We start from the raw sequence: 27,409 nt of genomic DNA, 5'->3' as shown, positions 1-27,409 counted from the left end.
CCGAAGCCCTGGGTCCCCATTAGCTGATTGGGGTCCCCCGGGCGGCCTCTGCAGCCTGAGGAAATCCAGGCTCGTCCTCAGCCCCCTCCCCCGTCACTGACCCGACGCCCTTGGAGGTCAGAGTGGACTCGGGGTGTCAGGCTGCATCCCTGGAGGCCCAGTTACTGGAAGGTGCGGCCAGTGGAGTGGCCACACCAGGCCTCCGGGGAGGCCCTCCCCGCACAGCACAGAGCAGGAGGACGGACCGGCTCACAGTGGGGCTGCCCGTCGGGCCCCGGGCCCACTCTGCTCCCGGGCGGCTCTGCTTGGGTTGCTGTACTGCCTCTGAGCAGGTTCTTTTCTTTTCTTTTTCTCTCAGAAAGCTTCGGAACTAAAGCCGAAGCATGACTCACCTAACTCATCACCTGCCGATATTAACTTCCTCTCCCTCCTGTAAACCAGCATTCCAGCCTCCACCCCTCCCCACACCCAAGACTGGAGACGTAGCAGGCTGCCTTGCGTGTGCGTGCCTGTGTGTTCCAGTGTGTGCATGCATGCGTATGTGTGAGTGCACGTGTGTGCATGCATGCGTGTGAGTTTGTGGGTGTGCATTCCATCCTCTGGCCATGTCTTGCTCACTCCTAGCAGCTCATCTGGAACCCCTGGGGTTGCGTCCCCCAGGCGTGCCCTGTGCGTATTTCCTCATGGTAACGCTCCCAAGTGACAGCCAGCAGGAGGGCCACGCACTGGGACCACACACAGGTGCCCACCCAGCCCCGCTGCAAGGAAAGCCCTCTTATGCCCCACCAAGTGTCTGGATGTGTCATTGATGACCCATCTAACCAGAACTTCTGGATGACAGGTTCCTTTCTGTAGTTAAAAAAAAAAGTAAAGTAAAGTAAAATGAAAATGGACCATCTTAACCGCCTTTAAGTGCTTACTGGCATTAAGTACGTTCGCGGTGTCGTGCCACCATCCATCTCCAGAACGTTTTCATCTTGCAAACTGGAAACTCTGTACCCTTTAAACCCCCCGCCGCCAGCCCTGACAGCCCCCCTTCTGCTTTCTGTCCCTACGAGTCTGACCCCTTACCCGCCTCTGTAGGTGGGTCACGTGGGCTTGGCCCTGCTGCGCCTGCCCCGCCCTGAGTGCAGTGTCCTCCTGGGTCATCACGTCGGAGCAGGGGTCCGGGCTTCGTCCCCGCTCGGGCTGGATTGCACCGTGTGGATGTGTTTTGTCTGCCTGGCCATCAGGCTGGCGGGTCGCTTGATGCCAGACCGTGGGGCAGAAGTGGTCACCAATGGTGTCTCCCCACTGCCCTTCCCTCCGGGAGGCCGCAGACGCCTCGGTGCCCCAGGTGCCACAAGGAGCAGGGAGGACGGAGCCCTGCCTTCCGCGCCGCCTGCCCAGTGCCAACCGCGTGTCCCCAGGGCCCAGCCCGCATGACAGTCCCCGGGAGAGTGCTCCTGGCCAGCCCAGAGGTGGGGCAGGCGCTCGGCCAGGGAAGAGCATGCCAGGCAGAGGCACCAGGTGGGGCCGGGGTAGGGACAGGGTCGCCTGCCCTGCTCCCTCCAGACCCCCCACCCAGGACCCTTCCTCGCAGAGCCTGTCCCTGGGCCGGGAGCCCTGCTGACCCAGGAGCCCCGTGCGCAGGGCCAGCCCCGCTGCACACAGCTCCGCGACGCTCAGCCCTGCTGCCGGCTGTATAATGCACGGCCTGTAAAACAGACAGACAGTGTCGGCGGCATCTACCATCTGGGGGCCGAGTTTAGGGGCCCTCCATCCGTCGTGCCTCTCGGGGGGAGCACGTGCTGCCCGCTCGGGCTCACAGGCCTTCTTGGGCTGGACCCCCTGCACCTCCTGCAACACTTTCCGTGAACTGTCTCTCCTCAGGCAGTGGGCGCAGCTGACACGCAGGGGAGGGGACGAGGGACCCAGCAGGAGTAACAGGAAACAGAGGTGGTGAGAGCAGCTTTCCGGGAGCCCTCACCTGCTTCCAGGGGGAAAGAGCAGGAAACGAGCAGCCCGGGGTCAGTGGTCCCACACCCCCAAGCTCAGCCCGAAGGAGGAGAACCGCAGCTCTGACAGCTCTGGAGACAGGAGGAGAGACGGGGGACCCCTGACCTTCCGAAATCGCCAGTCCTGCCCTGGGTGCGAATCTTGGAGGCTGGGCAGGGACACAGGACTAATGGGGGGGACAGAAAGGTGTCCCAACACCAGGGCAGGCCCAGCTCAGTTTCCAAATCTGTAAAAGAAGAACTGCAAAAGCGGTGCCCGCCCAGGGAGCTGCGTGAGCCCACGGCAGGCAGCCCGCGGCCAGGAGCCGGGACATCCCGTTCATCACACTGCCACGGAGCCCACGCCCCATGGACCACCCTCCTCGGCACAGCCTTGTCCTTGGGAGGGAGGAATCTGCTAGAAGAACTGCTCAGGGACCGGTCAGTGCTGACCCAGTGGGGGAACTGAGGTGCCCTGGCTTCCCCTTCTCTTCCAGACACTTGGACTCGGCTGGATTCAAACAACATGGTTGCTGCTATAATTTCTATTACAGTTGACGTCGCCCAGCATTCGTGGTGCTCTCTGTGGGCCAGGCGCTGTGATAGTGTTTTCCATGGACCCCTCATTTGATCCCAAAGTGGCCTGGTAAGAGTCACCGAGAAGGGACTCAGTCACAGGGACACTGGGGCAGCCCCTGCTCCGTGTCTGGCCCGGGCCTGGGGTGGATCCAGAGGAGTCCATGGCTTGGGGGCTGCGGACAGACACAAAAACCGACAAGCTCTCGCAGGATGCGGGCTGGCCGTTTGCTGTGTGGACACTGAACGCTCAGGCCTGGGAAAGCTTGCGAAGGGGGAGGGATAAGGTCCAGGTGGTGTCCCCCGGTCAGCACCCCACCCCAAACCGCCCGCCATCAGCACCAGAGGAAATGGAGGCTGCACAGCCCAAGGGCAGGGGACGGTGCAGTGGGGACAGACTGCCTTCGGCCGCTCACACCCCTCCAGGGCATCCAAATCCCAGCCTCGCCCACGGCCCTGCACAGCTGTCCTGGCCCAGCCGGGCGTCAGACCCTCAGTTCCAGGGCCAGAACCTCCAGGTTACCCAGCCTGCTTAGTTCTGGTCTCCTGGCCTTGCTGAGACCACATGCCCTGCTCACTGGCCCGCCAGGGTCACCAGGACCTGTGCCAGGCTCCACGCTGTGGACCGTCCTTGCAGCCAGCACTCCATACCCACCAGGCAGTGCAGCCCTGGGCCCTTCTCGGCCTCCCTGGGCCTCCCCAGTGGAGGGGGGTCAAGGAGACCCGGTTGCACCACCCCAGCTCCTGGAGCCCAGGGTGCAAGGGTCCCACAGTCTTCTGAGCTCTGGTGTCCTCAGCCTCGGCAGGGAGCGCACTGCTCCCACCCATGCAGGGCAGCCTGGCAGGAGGGGAGGCCCGCCTGGCCACCCGGTGGCTCTTGCTGCCCTGGTCCACTGGAAGCTGTTGGCTTTGCTCGTCTGGTCCCCCAGCCCCGCCGTCCACCAGAATCTGCGGAGCCCTCGGCTCCTGCCCCCACAGGCACTGGCCTGATCCAGTGGGTGTCACTGTGTCCCAAGCTGCCCCACACCTCACAGGATGCTGGGCGATGCAGTGAGCTGGGCGCTGGCGGGAAAGGTTGGCGTGTTCAATCAAGGGCATTTGCTGTGACCGTATTGGAATCGAGCAGGACCGTGTCCCGGCGGGACCTCGGCCTGTGCCAGGGTGACCTACCTGCCGCTGCTGCTCAGCCTGTGGCCAGGGCGGGCGGGGGGCAGGCGGAGGGTGCAGGGAGAAGGTCCTCGGAGCCGCGAGTGGAGCCCTCTGTTCTCCGGGCTCGTGCCGCGGGCACAAAGAAGCCGACCTTGGTCTGCTCGAGAGCTCATCTTTCGCTGAACGGAGACCCATGCGTGGGCCCACAGATACATGTGCACTCATTCAGATAGGGTGCTGGCCACGAGCACACACGCATGCACACATGTGTGAAGACGTGAACGGGCAGCCCTGTGAAGTCACCCGGAGAGGGTGGCCCCGTGGAGCTCGCAGAATGGACTCGGCCCCAGCCGCACTCCTGAGTGAAACTACAAATTGCACTTCCAGGAGGAGGGAGAGCAGGTGCTGCGGCCACTGCCGTCGGGCCAGTCAGATGGAGTCAAGCGGGCAGGGGGTGGGGGCACAGTGACGAAGCTGGTACTCGGGGCTCCACAGGGCAAGGACCCCGTGGCAGCCAGTGGGCCCCGGGGGACACAGGCCTCCACGCTGGGCCATGGCAGAGGCCTGGCAAAGGGGGCAGTGGGGGTCAGAGGCCACAGGGAGAAAGGACATGAGGGGATGCTGGCCGTGAGGGCTGGGCTGGCTTGCTTTTTGGGTCTCTGGACTCAGCCTGAGACCTGTGCCCCCGGGGCTGGCCCAGACCTCGGGGTGGGAGGGGAGTTACCGTCCGATGGACCGAGGCAGGTCTGCCAGCTTCCAGAGCTCTCACGAGCGCTGCAGGGAGCGAAGGCGCCGGGCTGGACGTGGGGTCAGGGACGGTGGTGGCAGGGGGTGGAAGGGAAGCAGAGAGGAGGCAGTTGGTGGTGGACGAGGCAGCACAGCCGAGCGCCTCGGATGCCACGGAGGGGGACTCAGGAGGTCTTGGGGAGAGCAAGTCGGGGGGGCGGGCCAGGCAGCGGGGTGGACTGCGCAGACAGATCTCAATGCAAGGCTGTGGAGGAAAGAGCAGGGCTCGACCAGCATCCGGCGCGGCCCAGCGGCTGCAGGGAGCGGTGGGAACAGCCCGGGATTTCTGTGCTGGCCGCCGAGACGAGGAGGAAGACGGAGCTGCTCCGGAAAGAAAGACGACGGTGGGGTCTCTGCTGTGTTTAAGGTGTCCGTGGAACATTCCAGACACAGAACAGCTCCAGGCTGGAGGAGGGGACTGAGGCTAGAGCGGGCAGGGGGAGGGGGAGGCCGAGGCCATGGGGAGCCCCTCGGGTGTGCTGGCTGTGGGGCCAGACGAGAGCTGAGGTCGGGAAGTGACCTGGCCTCCCTGCTGTGCTGGAGAGGCCCTAAGGTGTCCCCGTGACCTCTGACGCCCACTGTCCACGCCTTCAGTGTGGACACGCCTGTGACCAGGAGAACGTGGTCAAGGTGATGGGCTGCCCCTCCTGCAGTCTCATAGTGTCCTGGAGGACGCGTCCCGGCGGCAGACTTGCCCCGGGTGCCCTCCCTGCTGGTCCCAGGGCGTGGGTGACCGTGTTTGCGGAGGACACGGGGCAGGGAGCCGAGGGCAGAGCCGCCCACGGTCCTGTGACTTTGGGGCAGTGGCCTCTGCCGCCCCCCAACCCCGGGCGTGGAACCAAGTGCACCCCGTTCAGCCCTCCAGGGGCCCCTGCACATGGGACCCCGCACGTCGGCTGGGCTCCTGACCCATGGAAGGTGGAGATGGAGGAGAACTGGGTGGTTAGAGCTGTAAGCATGTGACCACAGGTCGGCTGCGGGAGAACACAGGGGCACTCGTCTTGGGGACAGTGACGTTTCTCTTAAAAGCTAGCGCGGTTGCCAGAAGGGGGCAGGGACAGAGATACAGGGAGGAAGGGGGAAGAGGGGGTTGGGGAGGCAGCTCCTGCCAAGACCAAGCCTCCCCCAGCCCCAGGCCAAGCCGAGGGCCAGAAGCTGGACTCCATGCAGGGGCCGCTCCCCAGTCCATAGATGGCAGAGCCCGACCCGCCCTCACTGTCCCCCCCACCACGCAGGGGAAGACCGCGGCCGTGCCACTCTCTGCCCGCCTGCCCAGGGCTCCCGTCAGCACCTCCCTGCTGGGTGCCCTCCCTGCCCAGCCCTGCACAGCCACCCCAAGACCCTCTGCGTGGTGGCTCTTCACAGGGGGCGTTCGGCCCAGACGGCCACTGTCCGACAGCCCAGTTCTCCATCTGGTCTGTGTCCCTCTGGTCGCTGTCCCCACCTTGAGCCGAGCCGCGGGTCACCCGTGTGCTCCGGGCGCAGCCCAGAGCAGCAGCAGGAAACCCCCCAGATGAAGCCCTCCTGCGAGGAGGCTGTGGGACGAGTGGACACCCTCCAGCCCAAAGACCACGCTGCTGATTTATGAACTCCAGTAAACCCACTGGGGCTGATAGCTTGTTCCGTTCAAATTCCTGCAGTGACGCAGGGGAGACCACGCAGACCAGACCCCCATTTTCACTCTTTACTAAGAATCCAAACCTGATCCCAAGGCTATATCTGAAAAACCAAGAAAGAAAACAAGGGAACCACCTCAGACAGACGACCGATGAACTGTGTTTCCTGACTCTTGGGCAGAAGAAACCCAAAGCTGTTCCGTGTGGTTTACACCAGCCTGAGCTGAGCTGACATCTTGCCCCGTCCGGGGCCTGGTCTCCTGGCGAGAAGGGAACGAGATGGCACGAGGCCTGGGGTCCGGGATGCAGAACCCCCAGGGCCTGGCCACCCCTCCTCCTCAGCTCCCACCGTGAAAGCCCGCTGGGGAGCCCGTTCCTGGGGGTGGCCCTGGGGGGCCGGCCTGCAGGCAGGGAGCACTGTGCATGGGGCACCTGGATGTGAGCAGCTCTGCTGACTCCAGGACCTTGGGCTTTTCCAAGCCTCAGTTTCCTCACGTGTACAATGGGGATGAAACCTCCCTGCCTGCCCCACAGGCTGCTGTGGAGATAAAGGACCAGCTTTATGAAGAAATGAATCCCACCTGCCCAGGGCAGGGCTGTGAGCTGCAGGGCCAACCCTAAGCCCACCTGGGCATTGCGCCCTCCTCATAGGTGGAAGGAGCTGTGGACCCCTCTGTGTCCGGTCCCCTGCGGGTGGTGGGGACGGGAGCAGGGAGAAGACAGAGATGGTGGGTGGAGAGGCCCCCGTGTCCTGCCCCCTCCCCCGTGGAGCCGGTGTGGGTGCAGTGGCCAGGGAGGAGAGGCCTGGGGCCGGTTAATGGAGTGTGGATTGACTGGACAGGAGCTGATTAGCTCTGGCATCTGGCTTGTCCTGAGCAGCGGCCGCAGGATCAATACTAATCCCTTGATCCCATTAGGGCCCCTGCAGGTCTCGGGGACAGCATCCAGCCTCCCTCCCGGGCACTGTCTGGGGCTGGAGGGTAGAACTGGAGCCCTAACCGCACCCGCCTGCTGTCTGCTGTTAACCCCTCCCGTGTCCTGCTTCCTGCAGCGCCTGGCACCCCCGCCCGTCCTCTCACACCACCACCCGGCTCCCCCCCACCCCCGGGCCCTGACATCTGCTCGGCCCCAGCGGGACTCAGGCTCCCGGTGTCGGGCCCGTTTCTTTCCTCCCGGGCACGACAGTGCTCTCCTCAACACCTCTCCTCCAGTGACTCAGGACCGACGTCCTCGGGGCTGGGGGTCCCCTCTGGCGGTCAGTGATCCAAGAGTCCATAATGTTGGTTCCCAGCCTGTTTGCAACAGTTCTGCTTGTTCTCCTCATCACAGAATATGACATAAACCAAGAAACATGAGCTGGAAAGAAAGAAATGTGTCATTTCTAGGAAAACTAAGTTGAATGCTCTCAGAAGGCTCCATGAGGCGAGTCTAGGGGAAAAGTTCTCCAAATGAGGTGAAGATTGGTGGGAAACATCATAACAATTCTAAAGGATGCGCCGCAGCTTGCTCACCGAGTGTCCCAAGGTCTCGGATCACCTCCGAGACGTCGTTGCTGAGGCCAAAGGCGGTGTGCACAGCGGGGCGGCTCCCAGAGGGTGGCAAGCTCCCAGGACGGGCTTCAGCCCCGCTTCCCAGGCGGGCAGTGCCACGCTGGCCAGTGAAGAGCGTGTGGTCGGGGACAGGAGCGCTGATCGTGCAGTTGTCGGGACACGTGCAGCGTCCGCATCACCTCGAAGGATTCTTGACCCCGCGGCCTCCTGTGACCGCCACCATCCCTGGCTTATGGGCACCACGGCTCCTACCCTGCTCCAGAGACTAGGGCTGGGGTGGTCTGTGTGAAACTGACTTCCGCCACACACATGCACACGCCATCTCCGCAGCATCTCCCCGAGGGATGGGACGGAGCCGTGTGAAGCCCCTTGCCCTGCTGCCGTGTGGTCTGGGGAATCCAGCAGGGCCTTGCCCACCACCGATGCTGAACTAATATTTGCTGAATGGAATTAAACCAGCCTCCTCCGCAGGTGCTGGGACGCGGGTGAGGTTTTCGTCTGAATCCTGCAGCTCAGGAGGGAGGCTATCCATGCATTTGGAATCCAGCCTTGAAGCCAACCTTGCCCTGGCCTGGGGAGGCCCAAGCCCAGCCTCTCCTGTCCAGCCTGCCCGGCTGCAGCCCAGCCTTGGACACATTGGGGCCCCCCATCTGGGTCCCAGACACCCCCTGGTTCTCACAGCCCATGACACCCTAAAACCCATAGGCAAATTCCTATAACTAGGTCTCCCCAGACGTGGCCAACCTCCAGGGCTGCTTGGCCCATGAATCATGACCGGGCTCCTTGGAAAGCTGTTACGCTGGCCTCTTGCTTTGACTTTGGCCTTGAATGCCACCCAACCCTGTTTTCTCACCAGAGCCCTGTCTTAACTTCAAGGTGCTAAAATGGCAGAACTGAAACTTCATTAGAACCTCCTAGTCCAGCCCTGTGTGTGGAGATGAGGGTGGAGGCCGAGGAGGACAAGCAGGGACCCCAGGGGAGCAGCCAGAGCACTGTCCCGCCCCCTCCCGTCCCCTCTGCCGTCCCATTGGGCTCACACGCCCCTCAGCACAGCCTTGTCTGTGTCCAGCCAAGGCCCCCCGTCTGCACTTGCTGAGGGGCTGGGCAGCGGGGGCCAGTCACGGACACGAACTGCGGTGGCTGGTGGGGAGTCCTGGCCTCGGCGGACACCGGGCCCCACCCTCGCTCTCGCCGGCAGGACCTTGCTTCAGGCGCCGCAGTGTCCCTGCCGCACCCCTCCTCCTGGCTGTGGGCGCGGCCGAGCCCCTCCTCCATCTTTGCACTGACTCCTCTGCCCGTGCCCACCAAGGGCCCAGGGCAGCCCTGGGTCTGCGGCTGCTTGAGCCTGGACCACAGGCAGGCTGCCCACCACCCCTCCAGGGCCAGGCAGGAAAAGTGGGCCGTGGCCAGTGGTCGTCCTTGCAGCCCCATCTCAGACTTGGGCCTCTGGGTCTGGGGTAGCTTCCCCTGCTCCCACCCCAGGTCCCCCCAGGCCTCCGCTCCCTGGCCCCCAGCCCCAGGCCCCATTTCCCTCAGGCCCGCCCCCTGCTGGCCAGCTGGTGCTCCCCAAGGCTGGGGGCTCTCCCTGCTCTGCTTAACAACCGCCTGGTAATTTGCTCCATGATTTTGCTGCTATGCTTATAATAGCCTCCATTAAAGTTATGGGGTTTTCAAGCCGTAATGGCTTCCAGAGTAATTAATGCACAACTGGGTTTATGGCTAAGTTTATTTTTAGAGCTTTTCTGCCCACCCCACCCCCTTCCTTTCATAGATGTTTCGACCAGATAGAGCGGATGGGATCAGAGCCTCCCTCCAAGGCCCTTGCGTCCACGGCCCCTCTTCCTCTCCTAGTCCCCCTCCTGCTCCCCCCAGGGGGGTGCTGGGCCCTGCAGGGGTCCTCCCGGAAGGGGCTCTGGGGCCTGACCCTCCTTCCTGAGCTCCTGATGCAGCTCAGACCCAAAGGGCCTGGATTCAGGTCTGGCTCCACGGCATGCCGACGGTGACTTGGACAAGATGCTGACCCTCACGGCCTCTGCAAACTCCAGGTGGAAGGGGTCGAGGTCAGCGCCTGCAGCCCAGGCGTTGGGAAGACTGAACGTGGAGTGTCAAGTGCGTCTCTGGCCCCACAAATGCTCCCCACCACCTGTTCTTTGCTCGAACTGCAGCCCGGGCGGCCGAGGGAGGGGCAGGTGCCGGAGGCTGGAGGCTGCCCCAGCGCAGCTGCCTGAGTGCCAGGGCAGGCCAGCTCCCCATGGCTTCCCCCCCGGAACCAGAGCCTCCCCAAGACCAGGATGCCTGGAAAAGCTCCAGGGCGATCACAGGACCAGAGGAGACCTCCCAGCCAGCCCTGCTGGAAGCGCCTCTGACCCCCATCACGTGGCCTGAGACAGCCCCGCCAAACCGAGGCCCCAACCCAGCCCTTTGCAGCCCTGCCTGTGGCTTTGGAGCAGGGCAGGGGCTGGGCGGGGATGTAGCACGAGCTCATGCAGCACAAGAGACCCAGACAGGCATGCTGGGTGGGACTCTGGGCTCCCACCTGCTCGGGCCAAGACAAGGAGTGTGGAGGAGACAGCTCGCACCCCAGGATCATTCTCTGCTCTGTGCCTGCACCGTTTAACTCCGGTGGCAGGGGGGCGGGCCGTGCACCATCTGCTTCCAAGGAGGCTGTGGAGCCAGGGGTGGCAGGGGCAGCGGGGCCACCCTGGGAGACCGCAGTGCCCGTCACTGGAAGACAACACGTTTCTTGCACCAGGCACGGGGACTGCTGGCAGGGAGAGGACCAGGCAAGGAGGAGGACGCACTGCCTCCAAATTGGGAGCCCAGATCCTGCTCAGCCCTGGCTCAGCTCCGCGGGAGATGGATGTGCGTCTGCCTGGGGCTGGGTGGGCAGCGAGCGGCCTCGGGGGCTTGGTGTGCCAGTGCTGGGCACTGGGGTGGCCCACACACCGGGACAGGCCAGGGCCACCCATAGCTGTCCTCCCTAACGCCTCCCCCTGTGGACCCCAGCTGCATCTTGCACGGCACTCAGCTCAGAAGTGAGGAGGAAGGTGAACGTTGGGATGTGACAGTTTCCATGGCGGTCCGGAAGCTGAGTGCCTGTCTCCTGGCACGTGGGCAGCCGGGCTGGAGGGGAACTCTTCCGAGTGCTTGCTGTGTCCATCTGGTGCCGGCCCATGGGCTCCACGGGTGTTAACGCATTTAATTCCCAGAAGCCTTGGGAAGTAGGTCCTGAAGGTGCCCATTTCATAGATGAGAAAACTGAGGCACAGAAGTGAGTTGGGGTTAAACCCAGGCAGGTGTGTCTGAACCCTGAGTGGGCAGCACCCACCACCACCTGTGAGGACAGAGGCTGGCCGCACCCCACGGACTGGCAGAAGCCAGGCTCCACCCTGAAAACACGATGCTGTGTGTCCCGAGCTGGCCAGCGGGGGCCCGTTCTGCCCAGGTCTCTGGCCACCACCTTTGCTCTCTCTTGCAGGTGTCCACCCCGCAGGGTTCCTGACCCACCCCAGAAGGCAACACCCACCAGACTCCGGTAGGGCCGGACTCCGCAGACCTGCTTCGGCAATGGGTGGGTTGTGAGCGTGGCCAGGCCTGCTGGCCAGCATTCAGCTTCCCGCTGCCCTGTGCCTGGCCCACCCGGCCCATTCCTGTTCTTTTCTCCCCTGTGCTCGCCGCCGTCCGCTGCCGTCGCTCAGGTAACGAGGAGCTGTGGGCCCAGCCAGCCTTGGAGATGCCGAAGAGACGGGACGTCCTCGCCATTGTCCTCATCGTGCTGCCTTGGACGCTGCTGGTCACCGTGTGGCACCAGAGCACCATCGCACCCCTGCTCGCCGCACACAAGGGTGAGCCCCCGCCCGGCCCCGCCTGCCGGGCTTTGCTGATGGCGTGACCACAGCCAGGGCTTCTGGAGTCCTGACTCTCACCCGCTCAGTAGCTGGGGAACCGAGGACGAGCCAGGCTGATGACCGTACCCTCGGGGGTGGGGGGAGGGTCTCGGCCCGTTTGGGGCTCTGATGACACCACACACACAGGCACAGACTCACGGGCCAACTCTGCACCTGTTCCCAGGACGTGCACCCCGGGAGGGCTGAGGGGTGGGTGGCCAGGATTCCCGGCCTGTGTTGTTTAAAACCTTTCAGGGCGAGTGTGTTGTTCGCTCCTCTTTTCCTGGTCCGGAAGCCCTGATCCAGTGCCACCTGCTGAAAATAGGCTGGACAGAGGCACGTCCCCCGAAGCCGGATTAGAACTGGCTTCTCCTGGCTCCCAGCCCAGAGCTTTCCCCTCTCACACCAGGGCCCCCTATGCCCCAAACCCGTACACGTGCCCCTCCCCCCGCGCCTGCCCCTCACCGCCAGTCTCCAGGCCCACACTCCCCTCTCTGTTCGAGCCCTTCTCCCATGGGAGCCTGGGGAGCCTGATGAAACACAGAGGTGCCCAGGCCCGTCCCAGGGAGAAAGCTGACAGGGCTGGGGTGGGTGGGGGGGATGCTGGGGATCAGTGATCTGGGTGCAGGCAGGGCCAAGAGCCACAGTCTGAAGCTGGGCTGCTCCACAGTTACACATCGGGGACTGCTTGGCCCCAGTGGGTCCTGAGGCTTCTGTGAGGAAGGGCCAGGCGGAAGATGGCCACATGCCTACTGCCTGCTGGGGCACCTGGAGCTGTCCTCCTCCCAATCCAGCACCTCTCCTTGGTGCTTACTTTTTTTTTTTTCTAGCCATGCTGCTGGGCCTGTGGGATGGATCTTAGTTCCTCTACCAGGGATTGAACCCGGGGCCTGGCAGTGAAAGTGTCGAGTCCTAACCCCTGGACCGCCAGGGAAGTCCCTGGCGCTTATCATTTTAGAGTTGGCACCCAACAACACATCACTACATTTACCACATGTAAGGGGACATAATACCACGTGGCTTCCATTCTTGGCAGAGCTCTGTGGTCAGAGACGCCAGGCTGCTTCGCTCAGCACTGCCTTTCCTGCCTGAGGACGGGGAACTGGCGTCCGCTCTCCCCAGAGCAGCCAAGACAGACAGAATGAAGGCTGCAACAAAGGAAGTTAGGGAGGCCTTAGGACCCAAAGGCGGCAGAAGCCCTGACCCAGCCCTGTCGTAGGCACGGACAAGTACCAGGGCACAGACCCGCCGGCAGGGGGTGATTTGAGCTGCGGAAAGGGACAGGGAGGGGGAGTGACTCTCAGTGTCCTCCCCAGGCCTTGGTTTCCAAAACTTTACTCATGGCAGGATAAACGAATCTTTACTTACACCCTGGTCAGAAGCTGCTCTCCTCAAGCTTGTTGTCTTTCACAGTCTGACCCAAAACTCCTGCAAGTGCCCTTGGCTGCCTGCATCTGCGCTAGTCTCCCCGACCCTGCACCCACGGCCCGGGCGCAGGCTCCCACTGCCACTGTGTGTCTCGTCGTGGGTGTCTTGTTGGCTTTTGGGAGCTCCCTGAGAGCGGGGAGCCTGTGTGTCCCCCCCCTCGGCGCTCAGCCTCCAACCCCACGCTAGCACCCACACCATAGGCTAACAAGAACTGTGGGAAGGAGGGAGGGGACGGCAGCTGGCTGGACTCCACTTCGCCCCCTGCAGGTAACCACTCACGCCATCCTTTCCATAGTCGGAAGAGTCCTTGAGGAACAGGGCCGCTTACCAGAGATGGTGAGCCTCGGGGCAGAGTTCCGAGCCCTTTAACCCACATGCAACTTGATAAAGGAGATGCAGGTGTTGGCTCCATTTTGCAGTTTCTAAAACTGAGGCACCAGAAGCCAAGCACCCTGCTCACGGCCGTATGGTTAGTGCAGAGTGGCGCAGGGTCTGAGCCCAAGCACTCAGATCCCTAGGTCTGTCCTCTGACGCTTGCCACCTCCTGCTGAGCTGGTGTGAGAGCAGTGAGGGGCCCACAGTCCTTCAAACAGGAAGACACACCTCAGAGAGAAGGGACTCTTTAAGAACGAGCATAGCCGTGGGGGATTCCCTGGTGGCACAGTGGTTACGAATCCGCCTGCCAGTGCAGGGGGCACGGGTTCGAGCCCTGGTCCGGGAAGATCCCACATGCCGCGGAGCAACTAAGCCCATGCGCCACAACTATTGAGCCTGCACTCTAGAGCCCGCGAGCCACAACCACTGAGCCTGCGAGCCACAACCACCGAGCCCGCGTGCCACAACTAGTGACGCCCGAGCACCCTAGAGCCCGTCACACTCTGCAACAAGAGAAGCCACCACAATGAGAAGCCCACGCACCACAGTGAAGGGTAGCCCCTGCTCACTGCAACTAGAGAAAGCCAGCGCGCAGCAACAAAGACCCAACGCAGGCTAAATACATAAATAATTTTTTAAAAGTAAATAAAAAGTTTTTTTTAAAGATATGAATCATCACCATTAAAAAAAAAAAATACCCATAGGCTGATTTCCTCTCATGAGAGGACTGCTGGCTTTGCCCATGGGGAGAATGTCCAGGATGCAAGAGTGAGCTTGGTCATTAGAGCCGCCCCAGCGGGCGCAGGGTGCCTTCCGGAGAGAGGGCCTCTCATCCTTGTGAGTGTGCCACATAGGCCAGGCCTCTGCCAGGTTTCACACACGCCTCTCCTGAGGTCCCTGGGGACATGTGGGCACACATGGCTGGGTGTGGGGACAGGTAGGGTCCCAGGTGGCTGACAGAGCGTGACCGGAAAGTGCAGATCAGGAGACAGACACCAAACCCCAGAAGAGCTGAGATGGGTCTCCACCGGGCCCCTCTGCCCAAATGTGGGAATAAAGACAGAAATGACAGGCATATGATTCAAAATTATCCTGCCAGCTCTGGGCAACACCCTAGAACAAAATGCAGTAAAGTATCAAATGCTGCACCGAGATTCAGAAGCTGGATTAAGTAAGCCCTGCTTGACTCCAGGGTTTGTGAACAATCGGGGCGAGGTAACCGCAGACTCCGGGGTCCACAGTGTGCTGTAGCCACGGCAGCACTAACACGGCCCTGGGGCGTGGGAGGCGGTGCCCGGGGCTCTGCAGCCCCAGCCTGTGCGGGGCAGTGCGGTCAGCTCCAGCCAGGTGAGAAGGGCAGAGGGTGGTGAGGACAGGACACTTTGTCATAGAAAACCCAGCACGGCTGGGAACCGCGGATGCAGTCTTGGAATTTGGCCAGCTGCCCTCAAATAGCTACAGAGCTGTCAAATGCGAGAAGGAGGGAGAGGTTATTTCTGTGTCATCTCGGGGAGGATGTCAGGCAAGCAGCCTTGGCCGCCAGCTTCAGCCCACAGGGCCCCAGGCAGGGATACGCTGACGTTCCCGCGCGTGGAGCACAGGAGAGCTGCACGGGGCGGGGGGGCCGAGGTACCTGCAGCGGAGCCGCCCACACCCCGCCCCCCTCCAACCCGCAGATGACAGCAGCGACCCCCGGCGCGAGGCGCCACCCGGCGCGGACCCCAGGGAGTACTGCATGTCCGACCGCGACATCGTAGAGGTGGTGCGCACCGAGTACGTGTACACGCGGCCGCCGCCCTGGTCCGACACGCTGCCCACCATCCACGTGGTGACGCCCACCTACAGCCGCCCGGTACAGAAGGCTGAGCTGACGCGCTTGGCCAACACACTGCTGCACGTGCCCAACCTGCACTGGCTGGTGGTGGAGGACGCGCCGCGCCGCACGCCGCTGACCGCGCGCCTCCTGCGGGACACCGGCCTCAACTACACGCACCTGCACGTGGAGACGCCGCGCAACTACAAGCTGCGCGGGGACGCGCGCGACCCGCGCATCCCGCGGGGCACCATGCAGCGCAACCTGGCCCTGCGCTGGCTGCGTGAGACCTTCCCGCGCAACTCCAGCCAGCCCGGCGTCGTGTACTTCGCGGACGACGACAACACCTACAGCCTGGAGCTCTTCGAGGAGGTGCGCTCCGTGGAAGTATGGGGACCCGGGGAGGGTGGGGAACCCGGCGCGGCCTTCAGCCCCCGCTGGCGAAGGGGGAGGAGATCGGCGTCGGCCGTAGCCCTGGCCTCCAGGCACTGTCTGCACGAGGGCTTCCAGTGGGGAGACGGGGAAAGGGGGTTCCCTGTCGACTCTGAGTATCCTCCGGGTCTGGGAGTCACGACAGTGGGGGGGAAGGCAAGGAGTCATTTCAGACTCTAAACTGGGGAGACAGAAGTTTTGCAGCAAAGGACAGGGAGGGCAGGTCACATGACAAGGTGAGTATCATCTGGTTGGAGGAGTGGCCTTGCCCACAGCCCAGGCATGCTCCTCCGCGGGTGCCCACCCCAAGCAGCCCGGGTGCCCCGACTCCCATCCCTGCCCAGGCGCCCTGACTCTTCTCCTTCTGTAGATGCGCAGCACCAGGCGGGTGTCCGTGTGGCCCGTAGCCTTCGTTGGCGGCCTTCGGTACGAGGCCCCGAGGGTCAACGGGGCCGGGAAGGTGGTCGGCTGGAAGACCGTGTTCGACCCCCACCGGCCATTTGCAATAGACATGGCGGGATTTGCGGTCAACCTGAGGCTCATTCTGCAGCGCAGCCAGGCCTACTTCAAGCTGCGTGGCGTGAAGGGGGGCTACCAGGAAAGCAGCCTCCTGCGAGAACTTGTCACCCTCAGTGACCTGGAGCCCAAGGCAGCCAACTGCACGAAGGTAAGACCCTCAGCAGAGCTGACAGCTGTAATGCAAGCTTTCTCCAGCCCACGACGCCCTCCCTCTAGATCAGGGAGAAGGAAATAGGGCCCCAAACAGCCTGCGAAAGAGAACCAGCCTCCCAAGACGGCAGTTTATCGCCCTTCAGGAGCCACGGTGATGGCAGGTGGGGGAGCAGGGAGGGGCGGCCGGCGAGACAGAGCCCAGGACTGAATCCCTCCCTCACCTCGAAGCAGCTGGGCTCCACGACCCTCCTGCCAGACCCACCTCCATGTGTGCACACACATGCACAGACGAGCACACATATACATATGCATGTGCACACATGCACGCATGCATGGAACATGGGTGTACATATGCACAGCACAGGCACACATATACATGTGTTCATGCACGCACATGCATGCACATGTACGTACACACACACACACACACACACACACATGCTGCTTCTAGTTTGGACTTCTCCAGCCAGGGCCTGGGCTGTCACTTAGCTGAGCTGAAGGTCCCAGAACTCTCTCTCCCTCTGGACCCATCAAGAATTGCAGGGGAGGATGAGAAACAAGAGGAAATCTTGAGACCTGTTTGTCTCTTTTCTGTAGCTGTAGACTTTCTGTTTCCAACAGATATTTTGAATGCAGCCTGTGTACAAAAAGCGAGAACGAGGGGGTAGGTAGAAATGAAGAACAGTGGAGAGAATCTTGCTGGAACGAGGGCAGAAGGAGGGGGGGCCGGGGTGGGAGGGCGGGGTCAGGGGCCTCTCCCATGTGGTCTCGTGTCTCTGAACACACAGATCCTGGTCTGGCACACACGGACTGAGAAGCCGGTGCTGGTGAACGAGGGGAAAAAAGGCTTCACTGACCCCATGGTGGAGATCTGAGCCCCAGGACACAGGTAGGGGGATGCAGGCAGGTGACGCACCGGGCGGGCCACCCAAGCTTGGATGCAGAGTAAATCTGCCAAGGCTTTTCCTCTTAGTCTTTGATCGTGAAGGTCAGAGCAAATGCCCCATGGAGTGGAGGAGGCATAGCTGAAGCCAACAGGAGCCAGCCTCCCCCCATAGCTGGGTGGTTCTACCAGCAGCTGCTTGGAAGGCCTCACCTCCCAGGCACCGCCTGGTGACAGCTCCCTGTCATCACCACTGTTATCCTGGCCACCAGCCGGTCCCCTTACGAGGCGCTGCTGTGTGGACCCGCCCAGGCTCTGTCTCCTGCAGGTTCCTCCTCCGTCCTGGTGAAAGTGTGGACCGAGGAGCCTGGCCTGACTCCCAAGCTACCACTTTCCTCGGTTTGACCTTTCTTTCTGTAGGCCTCAGTTTCTTCATCTGCAGAATGGGTTGCTGAGGCACCAGGAACAGTCTGGCACATAATAAGTCCTGCCTAAGTGTTGCTATTTTTATTTGTTTGATTTTTTTTGGCCGAGCCACACAGCATGCAGGATCCTAGTTCCCCAACCAGGGATCAAACCTATGCCCCCTGCGGTGGAAGCTCAGAGTCCTAACCACTGGACTGCCAGGGAAGTCCCTTTATTTGGTTGAAATCCTCTATTGCAGTAGGTCACAGGCTCTATCTGTGTTTTAGAGGCAAAGGAATGAGGTTGAGTAAAGCTGAAGTGAATTGTGCCAGGTGATTGGCAAAGCCAGGAATTTTCTGTGAGCTTCTCTGTGATCTCATCAGAGGTGGGAGCTCAGACAGTGGGACACACCTCTGTCCTCTGGCCTTGGAGTCAGGCTGCAGCTTCTGTATCACCTGGGCAATGGCCCTGCCCACAAGGGACCACAGGGGGTCTGCTTATCTTGTCCCCTGAACTTAGAAAATCACCTCGGTCGCTGCCACTGAGACTATGTCGGGACAGAGCATCACTCCCTGCCTCTCCCGCTCCCGGCCTCTCAGTGGGGACCTGGGGGTGGGCTCTGCGGAGCCCCTGGGTGACGCTTCGGGGGCCCAGGATCCAGCGGCTCCCTCACGCCTCCCCCATTCTTCTCCCCCTCACAGGAGCCCCCTTCTCAGACCTGCTCCTGGCCACCTGTGCTCCCCACGCGGGTGGTCCCTCCGAGGCGGACTCCTGTGGAATCGCCGTCACCCTCCTTTCTACTCTGGGGCCTTCAGAGACACCAGCCTGATGCCAGGACAAAGGACGGAGACCCTAAAGCACAGAAACCCCAGACCTGTTGTTCTGTTCCATCTGCCCTGGCAGGGCCAGCCAGGGCAGACACCGTGGGCCCCAAGCCCGGGAGTGATGCCAGGCTGGGAGGGGGCAAAAGACCCCGGCAGTCCAGCAGAGGGCTCCCCGGCTCCCCCTCGAGGCCCCACGACCACACACGACACCTGGCCAGGGACTGCGGAAGACAGCAAGCAGCCCCCACCCCCGGCATCAGGAACAAGCTGCTCCGAGGAGATGCAGCCCCTCCGGCTGGCTCTGGCTCCTGCTTGCAGAGTGTAAGGCTGTCTGTGCTCCCGGCAGGCAGCCAGCCCTGTGTGCAGGGAGTCAGGCTGCCAGCGGGCTGCCCTCCCCATACCTCAACCTCGTGGGGGGTGCAGAGCGCCCTCCCCGGCTCTCGTCCCAGCGCAAGGAAGGAGGTGGGCCCTCGACCCAGCACAGGGTATAGACCACACGGCACCTCCCCATCGCCCACTGGGCTCCGGGCCCCTCGCCTGGGCTGGGACTGGGGAGGCAGGAGTCCCCAACCCAGAGCCGTGAGAACCACAGGCCTCAGGGGCTCAAGGGAGCAGGTGGGCCAGGAAGAGAGAGGAGGGGCCCGGGCGGTCCCAGGGCTCCTCCCTGCCCCTGGCTGGGGGACTCTGGATTAGCAGAGGGATTTACAGAAAGGGGCAGAGATGATCTGGACCCTGAGGGCAGGATACCTGAGCACACACTGCTTTGAAAATCATGCGATTTACACACCAAGTGGGAAGTAAAACCTCCCTTCTTCCTAAACCGGGGGCCCGAAGAACAAGCCGGCCTCATGTCCAGCCGCCCCTACGGCCCAGAGAAGGAACCGTGTGCGGCCCTCAGCCAGGAGGAGAGGTGCGTGTCTCCCTGGCTTCCCGACGGGGCCGGCCCTCCGCCGGTCTCCACTCACACTCCTGAGCGTTGGAAGCACAATTTTCCTCCCCTGTGGAGGCAGAGGAAGGGCCTGAGCCCGCTGAACAGGTGTTTACTTTTAACTGCTAATTGCCCCTACTCCGCTTAGACTCACGGGATGGGTCTGCGGGCCATGGAGAGCCCACTCCTGGGTGCGTGGGTGGGTGGGCAGTGGACCGCAGCCCAGCGACCTAACATTCACGGAGGAGTATCGGCTGCCTGTTTTGAAGTGGATTTAACTCCTCACGATAGTCACGAAAACTTCGAGGGAGGGCTCACGTCCCTGAGGGCCCTGAGCCACCTGCAGGACGTCCCACACCCATGGTTGCCTGGGAACTAAGTGGGTGACGAGGAAGGGAGGGTGGGCGAGGGCGGCACCGTCGAGCAAGTGAACTCGTGCGGGGTACTGCACTGCCTCACTCGCCAGGACCAGCCCCAAACGCAGGGTCAGCTTGGCTGGGCTTGGGCCGCCTTGGCCCGAAACCCAGGGCTCGTTTTCAGGAAATTTGATAATGAACGACAGCAGGGGTCCCTCTCTTTTTTTTTTTTTTTTTGACAGATGCTAGTTCTATTGTTTTCACCTAATATCTTCTCTTAGCTGCATGTGTATTTATTTATAATTGTAACCCTGATGGACTGCAGCTTTCACCTTCATTGGGAATGAGTTTGCTATGAATCATGGCTACAGTTTGTTTTCCAAACGCAGTCTGTTCCCTGCTCCCCCCTGTACAGGAGCGAGGTGGGGGCCGGAGTCCGGAGGACAGAGGCGGGGAGGGTGGAGCCCCCAAGCTGCACTAAAGGGTCTGTTTTAATTTAACTGTATTTAATTTGTTTTGAAATTAAAAGTCAAATATGGTTTTTAACAGTCCTAATCCTCCTCAGCCCTGCCTTATTTTTCCTCATTCATTTAACCATCCAACCTGTACTATCAGGTGCCTTGGGGGGACACGCCTTGTTCCCGGCACAGCACAGGGCCGTGGAAGCCAAAGCTCTGCCTGCCCGGGGCTGCCTTCTCCGGAGAGGACCCAGATGCTCGGAGTCAGGGTGCTCCGACAGCCGTCATCAGTTCCAAGGTGACAGATGAGGCAAGCGGGGCGGAGTGCAGCTGGGGAGGTGCTGGCACCCGACCTGGGCCGTCAGAAAGGCCTCCCTGGCCAGGTGGCCTCCGAGCAGATGTGCAGAGAACTGGGTCCAGGAAAGAGAAGCTCCCCCCGCGGGACAGCGCTTAGCTAACAGGCCACTGAGGGCAGCTGACTGGGGGCTGAGGTGGGGGGTCACACGTGGGAGCAGGGGGCACAGACACTCTGCTCTGGAACCAGGGCGAAGCTTGCAGCTAGGGAGTGAAAGAGAGGCTGTCGGAGGGTTTGGAGCAGAGGACGGACCCAGTCTAACCGGCCTTTTAGAAGAATCGCTCGCTTCCTGTGTTGCCAACAGACAGGACACGGGCAGGCGGCCCGAGACAACGGTGAGTCGGACGAGGTGCAGCCCTGACGAGAGGGCAGCGGGCGGGCTCTGGACGCGGGTCAGGGGTTTGCTGATGGGCTGGACGTGAGGTGCAAGTACAGCCACGAGTAACCAAGACAGAACAGAAGTGTGTCCACTGCTCCAGGCAGACTGCAGAGGACAACGTGACAGTAAGTTTGGGGTCATGTGCTTGTTACACTCACAGGAGAGGTGAGTGGACGGTGGTGCCTGGAGCCCCAACGGGGATGAACGTGGGAGAGAATAAGTGTGGAGACTGCTGCCAAGGCCCGTGGGCGAGGCCTCCACACTGAGTGAGGGCAGAGGTGGCCTGGGAGCAGCCTGAGACGCCCAGCACTTAGAGGCCGGGGTGATGAGGAGGGCACTCCCCGCCAAGGTGCTTGGACAGGAAGCTGGGGTCACTGGGCAGGGAGGTTGGCCCAGGGACCTCCCCCAGGAAGGGCCGCACGTCTGTGAGCAGGTGGGTGCGGAAAAGCAACGCCAGGGGACTCTTCATCACACAGACGGCGTCACCCTGAGTCTTCCAAACCCCAGCTCCATGCACACTCCCCAGCAGAAGCCCCCCACGCGCTTCGTGGGACGCAGCATAAGCCAGGCAGGGTGGCTTGGCGCCCAGGCTGGCCCCGTTCACAAAGCCCGCTCTCACCTCCCAGCCCCGGGCTCCCCGTTCAAGGCGGCACAGGAAGAGCTGGTGAGTTTGGACAAGATCAGGGACTGGGACCCCCAGCCATGGTCCACCAGGTTTGCTTCAATAAGCTCCACTTCTCTGCCCCCAGTGGGACCCCCTGTTACCGTCTGACCTTGACCCGGCTCCACTCTTCGGCCCAGGGGCTGCGCACCACTGCCCCCGTGCAGACCCCTCCTAAGCCAAGCATGGGCTCTCGGCCGTGGAGAGGAGGGCGCTGCTGGGAAGCTCTCAGCCTGCTGTTCCCCACCCGGTCCCCACTCCCGGAGGAATCTGCTCTTCCACTTGGACTATGATTGGAGATCGTCCGTTTGTGGCAAGAGGATCCAGACGTCGCTGGGGAGGCATACTCAGCACTGTGGCCAGCGCACATGCCGCTTCTGGCCACCCAACACGGCCCCACCCTGCCCACCACACGAGAACGGCTGAGTCTTCGTCGACACGGTGACAGCCGGGCTAGCCGTGTGCCCGGCACAAGCGGCATCAGAGAAACACCACCAAGGAGGATCAGATGCAACTCTGTGGCTTTACCGCAATTCAAGGCAGCGAACCTGAGCCCAAACGCGGGACTCATCCCGTGGGGGCTTGTCCGGGGTCTGGACGGACAACTGGAAGGAAGGCTGCCCCTCCCCCGCCGCCTGGCCCAGGGCGGGGGCCCCAGGACCCCAACACTCCTGCCCAGGCCCCTGCGGCCGCACCTTCTGCCCACGGCCTCCTGGACCCTCCGGAGCAGCTGCCTCTCCTGGGCTGACACTGCCCCTCGCGGAATGAGAGGGAAACACGCTGTCTTGGGAGGTAAGGCCCAGCGTTCCTGACCGTCAGAGGCGATCCGAGTGGGGTGGCAGGGGGGCGGGGTCCCTCCACCGGACCGACTTCCTCCCTGGATGGCGGAGAAGGCTGGCCCAGGTGCCCCCACCCTCCGCAAATGGTGACGGTCCCCCCAGCTCAGAAACAGGGCCCACAGGGACACTCAGAGCAGACTGTCCAGGAGCTGTGCCCCACTCACCCCCACGGGGGACAGTCCCAGCCAGACCCTCCATCCCGCCCGCGGGAGCAGCAGCGAAGGCGGACGGCAGCAGCCACAGGGCCCGGAAGCTCTTCGGGGAGGGGCCCTCCCTCACCCCCAACTCGCTTCTCCGGTTCTGCAGGGGAGGGTCTGGACTGCAGCCGTGGGAAGGGCCAAGGCCTGGCTCCCGAGGGGAAGGACAGAGGGAGCAGCACCAGGCTGGCCCGCCAGGAGGCCTGGGGGCTGCTCAGTTCACATACTGGTGCCGGCCCAGGTAGGGTGTTTCCGTGAACTGTATCACCGGACCCGCCATCTTCTCCTCGAAGACAGTGACGTGGGGGACACGGCCAGTCTGTCTCGGAGCCAGATCGGGCCCGCTCAGAACTTCTGTCCTCTCCTGCCCACCAAGGGCCCCCGGAGAAACACCGTGATACAGGGAGGGCAGGGATGAGAAGGGGTCTCAGGAAAAGTGCTCCCACCTGGTTGAGGCCTTGGTCCAACCAGGCACCTGGGAGGTGAAAGGTCTCCTGGGGCCCGATGTTCCAGTAGCGTCTAAGGTTCTGGCCGTTGATGAATACAACCCCCTTCTCCCAGCCCTTTAAGCAGAGGAGGGGAGGTGTTAGTTGACCACATAAACCACCGAACATGGAGTCACACGGGAGGCAGAGGCGCGCACAGGCCCTGAGCTCTCCTCTCAGCTTCCCAGGGACCAGACTCGTTCCAACAGCCGCTCGGTAACGGGAGGGGAGCTCCAGATCCCGTTCCCTCTAGTGCTGAGCCCCGGCAGGGCACCCAGGCTCAGACTGGACCACCGGAGCCCAGACCTGAGAAGCCCACCAGGTGGTCCCTCTGCTCTGACCCACTCCCCCACCCAGGGAGGCCATGACGGAGACCCTCTGGGCACACGTGGTATGGGGGCTCCAGGAGGCCAAGCACCAGGCTGGGGGCCCAAGGAGCGGAGCTCAGAGCACCTGGCAGGCGGGGCTACAAACTCCAGCTTCACAAAGGTGTCACGGGGGAGAGGGAGACCAACAGTGGCCCCAAGAAGAAAGCAGGGAACATGGGCACGTCAGGGACAGGGTTCCACTTGTCTGCATGGAACCTCTGGGCAGGACAGAAGATGAGGGATGGGGGGCGCCTTCTCAGGTCCTCCCCGCCCTGTGAACCGGCGCAGCAGTGGCAGCCGGGGGGTGGGGCAGGGGAGCGCTCGGGCTCTGGTTCTCAGGCCGTGGCGGAGGGGTGCGGGGCGGGCACCAAGCCTGGGGCAGCCTCGGGCCTCCTGGCTCTCCTGCAGGCCGTCCAGCTGCTCCCACGCTGCGCAGGGCAGGACCCACCTCTGAAAGAAGCTCTTCTTCATATCCAGGCTGTAGATTTTGAACTTTTTCAGGGGAAAATCATTCAGATAGATATTTCCGATTAAACCTGTGGGGACGAGGCAGAGACACTGAGCGAGGCCGACGGTGGGGGGACAGCTGACCCGCCGGCTGGGCACAAAGTTCAACAAAGGACTCCTGCTGAAGGGCCAGCACCCCTAGGGGGTCTTTCCACGCATAAAACCTTTCCTTGCAGCCCCAAGGCCATGAGAGCAAGTGAGAGCAGCGCCTGCCGGGCCCTACAGTGCGCAGGGAAGGCGGCGCCCGAGGGCAGTGTCGGCCTCCGGCCCCTGGGAGGGGGACGCTTCCTTCTGGGGACTGAGAATTCCAACACCGTGAAAGGAGGCCAGAAGGACACGTGTGATCGAGAGGTCACAGCGGCTCCAGCCTAGCTTCGAGGTCTGTTCAGTGGAGTCCCAGATGAAACAGACCTAATGACTCAGCCAGAAATCTTCTACACAAGCCCGCATTAAAGGGTTTTTTTCAAGTGTTTAACTTGTGAACACAGCACCGTGGCCGGGACGCCCAAGGCTACGGCACTGCACACACCTGAACAGTGACTTCCCAGCACCTCGGGGTGGGACCCGCTGGGTGTCCTGCACCCTCTCAGTCGCAGAGCTGCTGAGCCGCCAGATTGAGAACCCAGACGGGCTGGGAGGTGTTCGGGGGGCTGCAGACCCCCCTGAACCGCAAGCGCAGGTGTAGCGGGTGCACACGGCTCTGGAGAGGAGGTCTGTGACTTGCGAACCCTGAACCCTTCCAGAGGACAGGGCTGCACACCCCCGGCAGGGCCTGCGACAGGGCAGGCTGCCATCCCCTCTGCCCCCAGGAGACCAGAGGAAGCGAGGGCGGCCAGCACCACGAGCTCCTTAGGGAAGAAGCTGAGACCTAGGGAGGAACCCGGGGGGCTTTCAGGGGAGGGGAAGCACACTGCCGCCCTTCTGGAGGGGCACATTCCCAGGACACAGGAAGTCCCCGGGGCTGGGCCACATCACTTCCCCGAGGTGACAAAAGCAAACAGCCATGAGAGCTAGGAGGCCACCAGGCTTCCGCCAGGGTAGGATTTATTGTCCGAGGCCCTATTTCATAACTTGCATAAAACCACCCACATTTTGATAAATAAGAGGCAAGTTCAAGCAGAGGAGGTTTAGAGAGCCGGTGGGGTACTCCCAGCGGGGAGGGCCACCAAGAACATGCTGTTCATGTACATCCTGTGTCCTCCTCCCCACCACAAATGAGGTCACCAAGAGGTTTCCAAGGTGGATCAAAATTCAGTGCGAAGAACCAAGAAGGCACGGGTCCTAGGCCACCTCCCTCCAAGGGGCCTCCATGACCCACCTCCCTCCAGGGGCCTCCATGACCCACCTCCCTCCAGGGGCCTCCATGACCCCACCTCTCCAGTGGCCTCCATGACCCCACCTCACTCCAGTGGCCTCCGGGACCCTACCTCCATCCAGTGGCCTCCATGACCCACCTCCCTCCAGTGGCTTCCATGACCCCATCTCCGTCCAGTGGCCTCCAGGACCCACCTCCCCCCGATGGGCCCCCATGGCCCCACCTATGGCATCAGCCTCCATGACTTGCAGGTGCTGCTGTGGAGAAGGGACGGCCACGCGTGTGCTGTGACCCACCTTTGCGCTGGTCGTCGATATTAGTCCCGTAGTTGACTCGCCCGCGATTCTCCACCAAGATCCTCAGCATCGTGAACCCCTGCTGGAAGAACAGAGGTCGCTGACAAAGCCTGATTCCCGACCACCAGGTCACAGCTGCCCCTTGGGGTTTCTCTGTGGAGCCCCAGTTCTCCTTAAACTCTGAGGACGGGATGAGGGTCCCTGCTCATCAGAAAGCCATGCCCATCCCCAGCTCTGCAGCTGAGCAGCCCCCTCGTCCAGGCCTCCCTCCAGGCCTCCCACCACACCTGCCCAGGAGGTGCCTGGCACCAGCCTGCCAACCCCCCGGGACAAACCTGGATCAAGGGGATGACAATCTTCTTCCTCTTATAGTCCAGGAGCCCTTTGTGTGGATTCTCTCACTTGATTCACCAGCTATCCTATGAGAGAGGAACTTTTATTCTCTCCAATTTACAAGAGGAAACAGGCAGAATTTAAGTGATTTTGCTTTGAGCCGCAGTTGGTGGCAAAGCTGGCAATCAAAGGTCAGGGGAGTGTGACTCCAGAGCCCAGGCTCGAGGCAAGAGCAGCGCCAGTTTTCAGCAGGGCTGTCCTGCAAGTCAGTTTCAGGAAATTAACACAACAAACACCTCTTGGGTGCAACCTCCTGGGTGTCTGTTCGTGCAAGGACCCCCCTGTGAAAACTAGGAGATAGTTTACAGGGAAGTGTTTTGGAGAAGTCCTACTGGTGTATATTTATTTATTTATTTATTTGCGGTACGCGGGCCTCTCACCGCTGTGGCCTCTCCCGTTGCGGAGCACAGGCTCCGGACGCGCAGGCTCAGCGGCCATGGCTCACGGGCACAGCCGCTCCGCGGCACGTGGGATCTTCCCGGACCGGGGCGTGAACCCGTGTCCCCTGCATCGACAGGCGGACTCTCTACCACTGTGCCACCAGGGAAGCCCAGTCCTACTGTTTTTAAAATACCTGAGCAGAGACAGTACTTCTAATTTCTCAAATCTCTAAGGGATAGCGACATTTTTAAACAGATGACCGAAACCCTCCTCTGTTCAAACATCCATATACTGGAGTGGTTAATTTCCCCTCCCCCCCAACAGAGTCAGAGTAGAGGCAGCCTAAGGAGACCTGGAAGAGTTCAGACCCCTTGGAAGTGCAGTTGTAACTGAGGCACAGCGTCCCCGGCTCAAGCGCCGCCCCCCACCAGCCCCAACCCCCGGCCCGGCCTCTGTGCAGGCCTGGTCCTCGATGCCACACCCTGAGGAGCCTTCCAGCCCGTCAGATTCAGCCATGTTGGGCTGCATCTGGTCACCTGTGTGCGTCCTGCGCCCACCAGGGCCCCGGGCAGTGGATTTCCTCAGGACCTGTCTGCTCTGCTTCTGCTGGTTTCGTTTTTTACGGACCAGCTGAATGGGTGATGACAGAGATGAGCTCCAAGTTCACTGTGTTCTTGCCACAGGGCCCGAATTCAGGCTGCTGGGAAGCTGAGCTCTAATAAATAACCAAAGGCGAAAGCACGTGTGTGTGTAATCCCAGCGGCTCACCGAGCTCTCAAGGGTACAAACAGCATACCTGCCGTCCAGGCCCCAAGGCGGAACCACACCCAATCTCCTGCTACCTGGCAAGTTCAGGCTCAAACAGCCTCATCTTGCCGGCTTCAAAAACCTACTGACTGGCCAGCCTCATGCTCCATCTTTCCCCACTCAAATTCCGCCCCCACAGGCATCCCAGAATGTTCCTCTCAGTGGATTTAATCTCATCACATCTTCCTCATTAAAAGCCTTCCGTGGCTTTCCACTGCTCGCAAAATGAAGCCCACACCTCGGCCTTCGTAGTCTGCATCCAGATTCAACTTAAATCTTTCCGCCCCGGGACCGCCCCGCTGAAGCAAAGTG

The 27,409-nt window shown here is 61.8% G+C and overlaps 2 protein-coding genes across 2 annotated transcripts; one reads left to right on the top strand and one right to left on the bottom strand.

The window, feature by feature from the left end:
- Nucleotides 1-11,386: 11,386 nt before the first annotated feature.
- Nucleotides 11,387-18,322, top strand: B3GAT1 (beta-1,3-glucuronyltransferase 1; the record flags this gene model as incomplete). The annotated part of the gene is made up of 5 exons (XM_082627442.1): nt 11,387-11,498; nt 15,020-15,528; nt 15,959-16,255; nt 17,049-17,149; nt 18,250-18,322. The coding sequence occupies 4 exons, from the start codon at nt 11,387-11,389 to the stop codon at nt 17,133-17,135; spliced, it is 1,005 nt and encodes a 334-aa protein (XP_082483568.1). The 3' UTR covers nt 17,136-17,149; nt 18,250-18,322.
- Nucleotides 18,323-22,759: 4,437 nt separating this feature from the next.
- Nucleotides 22,760-26,806, bottom strand: LOC309808973 (beta-galactosidase-1-like protein 2; the record flags this gene model as incomplete). The annotated part of the gene is given in 8 exon segments (XM_082629522.1): nt 22,760-22,846; nt 22,992-23,108; nt 23,504-23,526; nt 23,529-23,614; nt 23,847-23,934; nt 25,517-25,595; nt 25,852-25,898; nt 26,719-26,806. Coding segments are annotated over 8 exon segments (615 nt in total).
- Nucleotides 26,807-27,409: the final 603 nt, after the last annotated feature.

This window comes from Mesoplodon mirus (assembly GCF_964341445.2).
Source record: "Mesoplodon mirus genome assembly, chromosome: 7".
NCBI classification, from domain to species: Eukaryota; Metazoa; Chordata; class Mammalia; order Artiodactyla; family Ziphiidae; genus Mesoplodon; species Mesoplodon mirus.
Note: the sequence above shows the minus strand (reverse complement) of the source record. Positions and strands in the feature narration are given on the sequence as shown.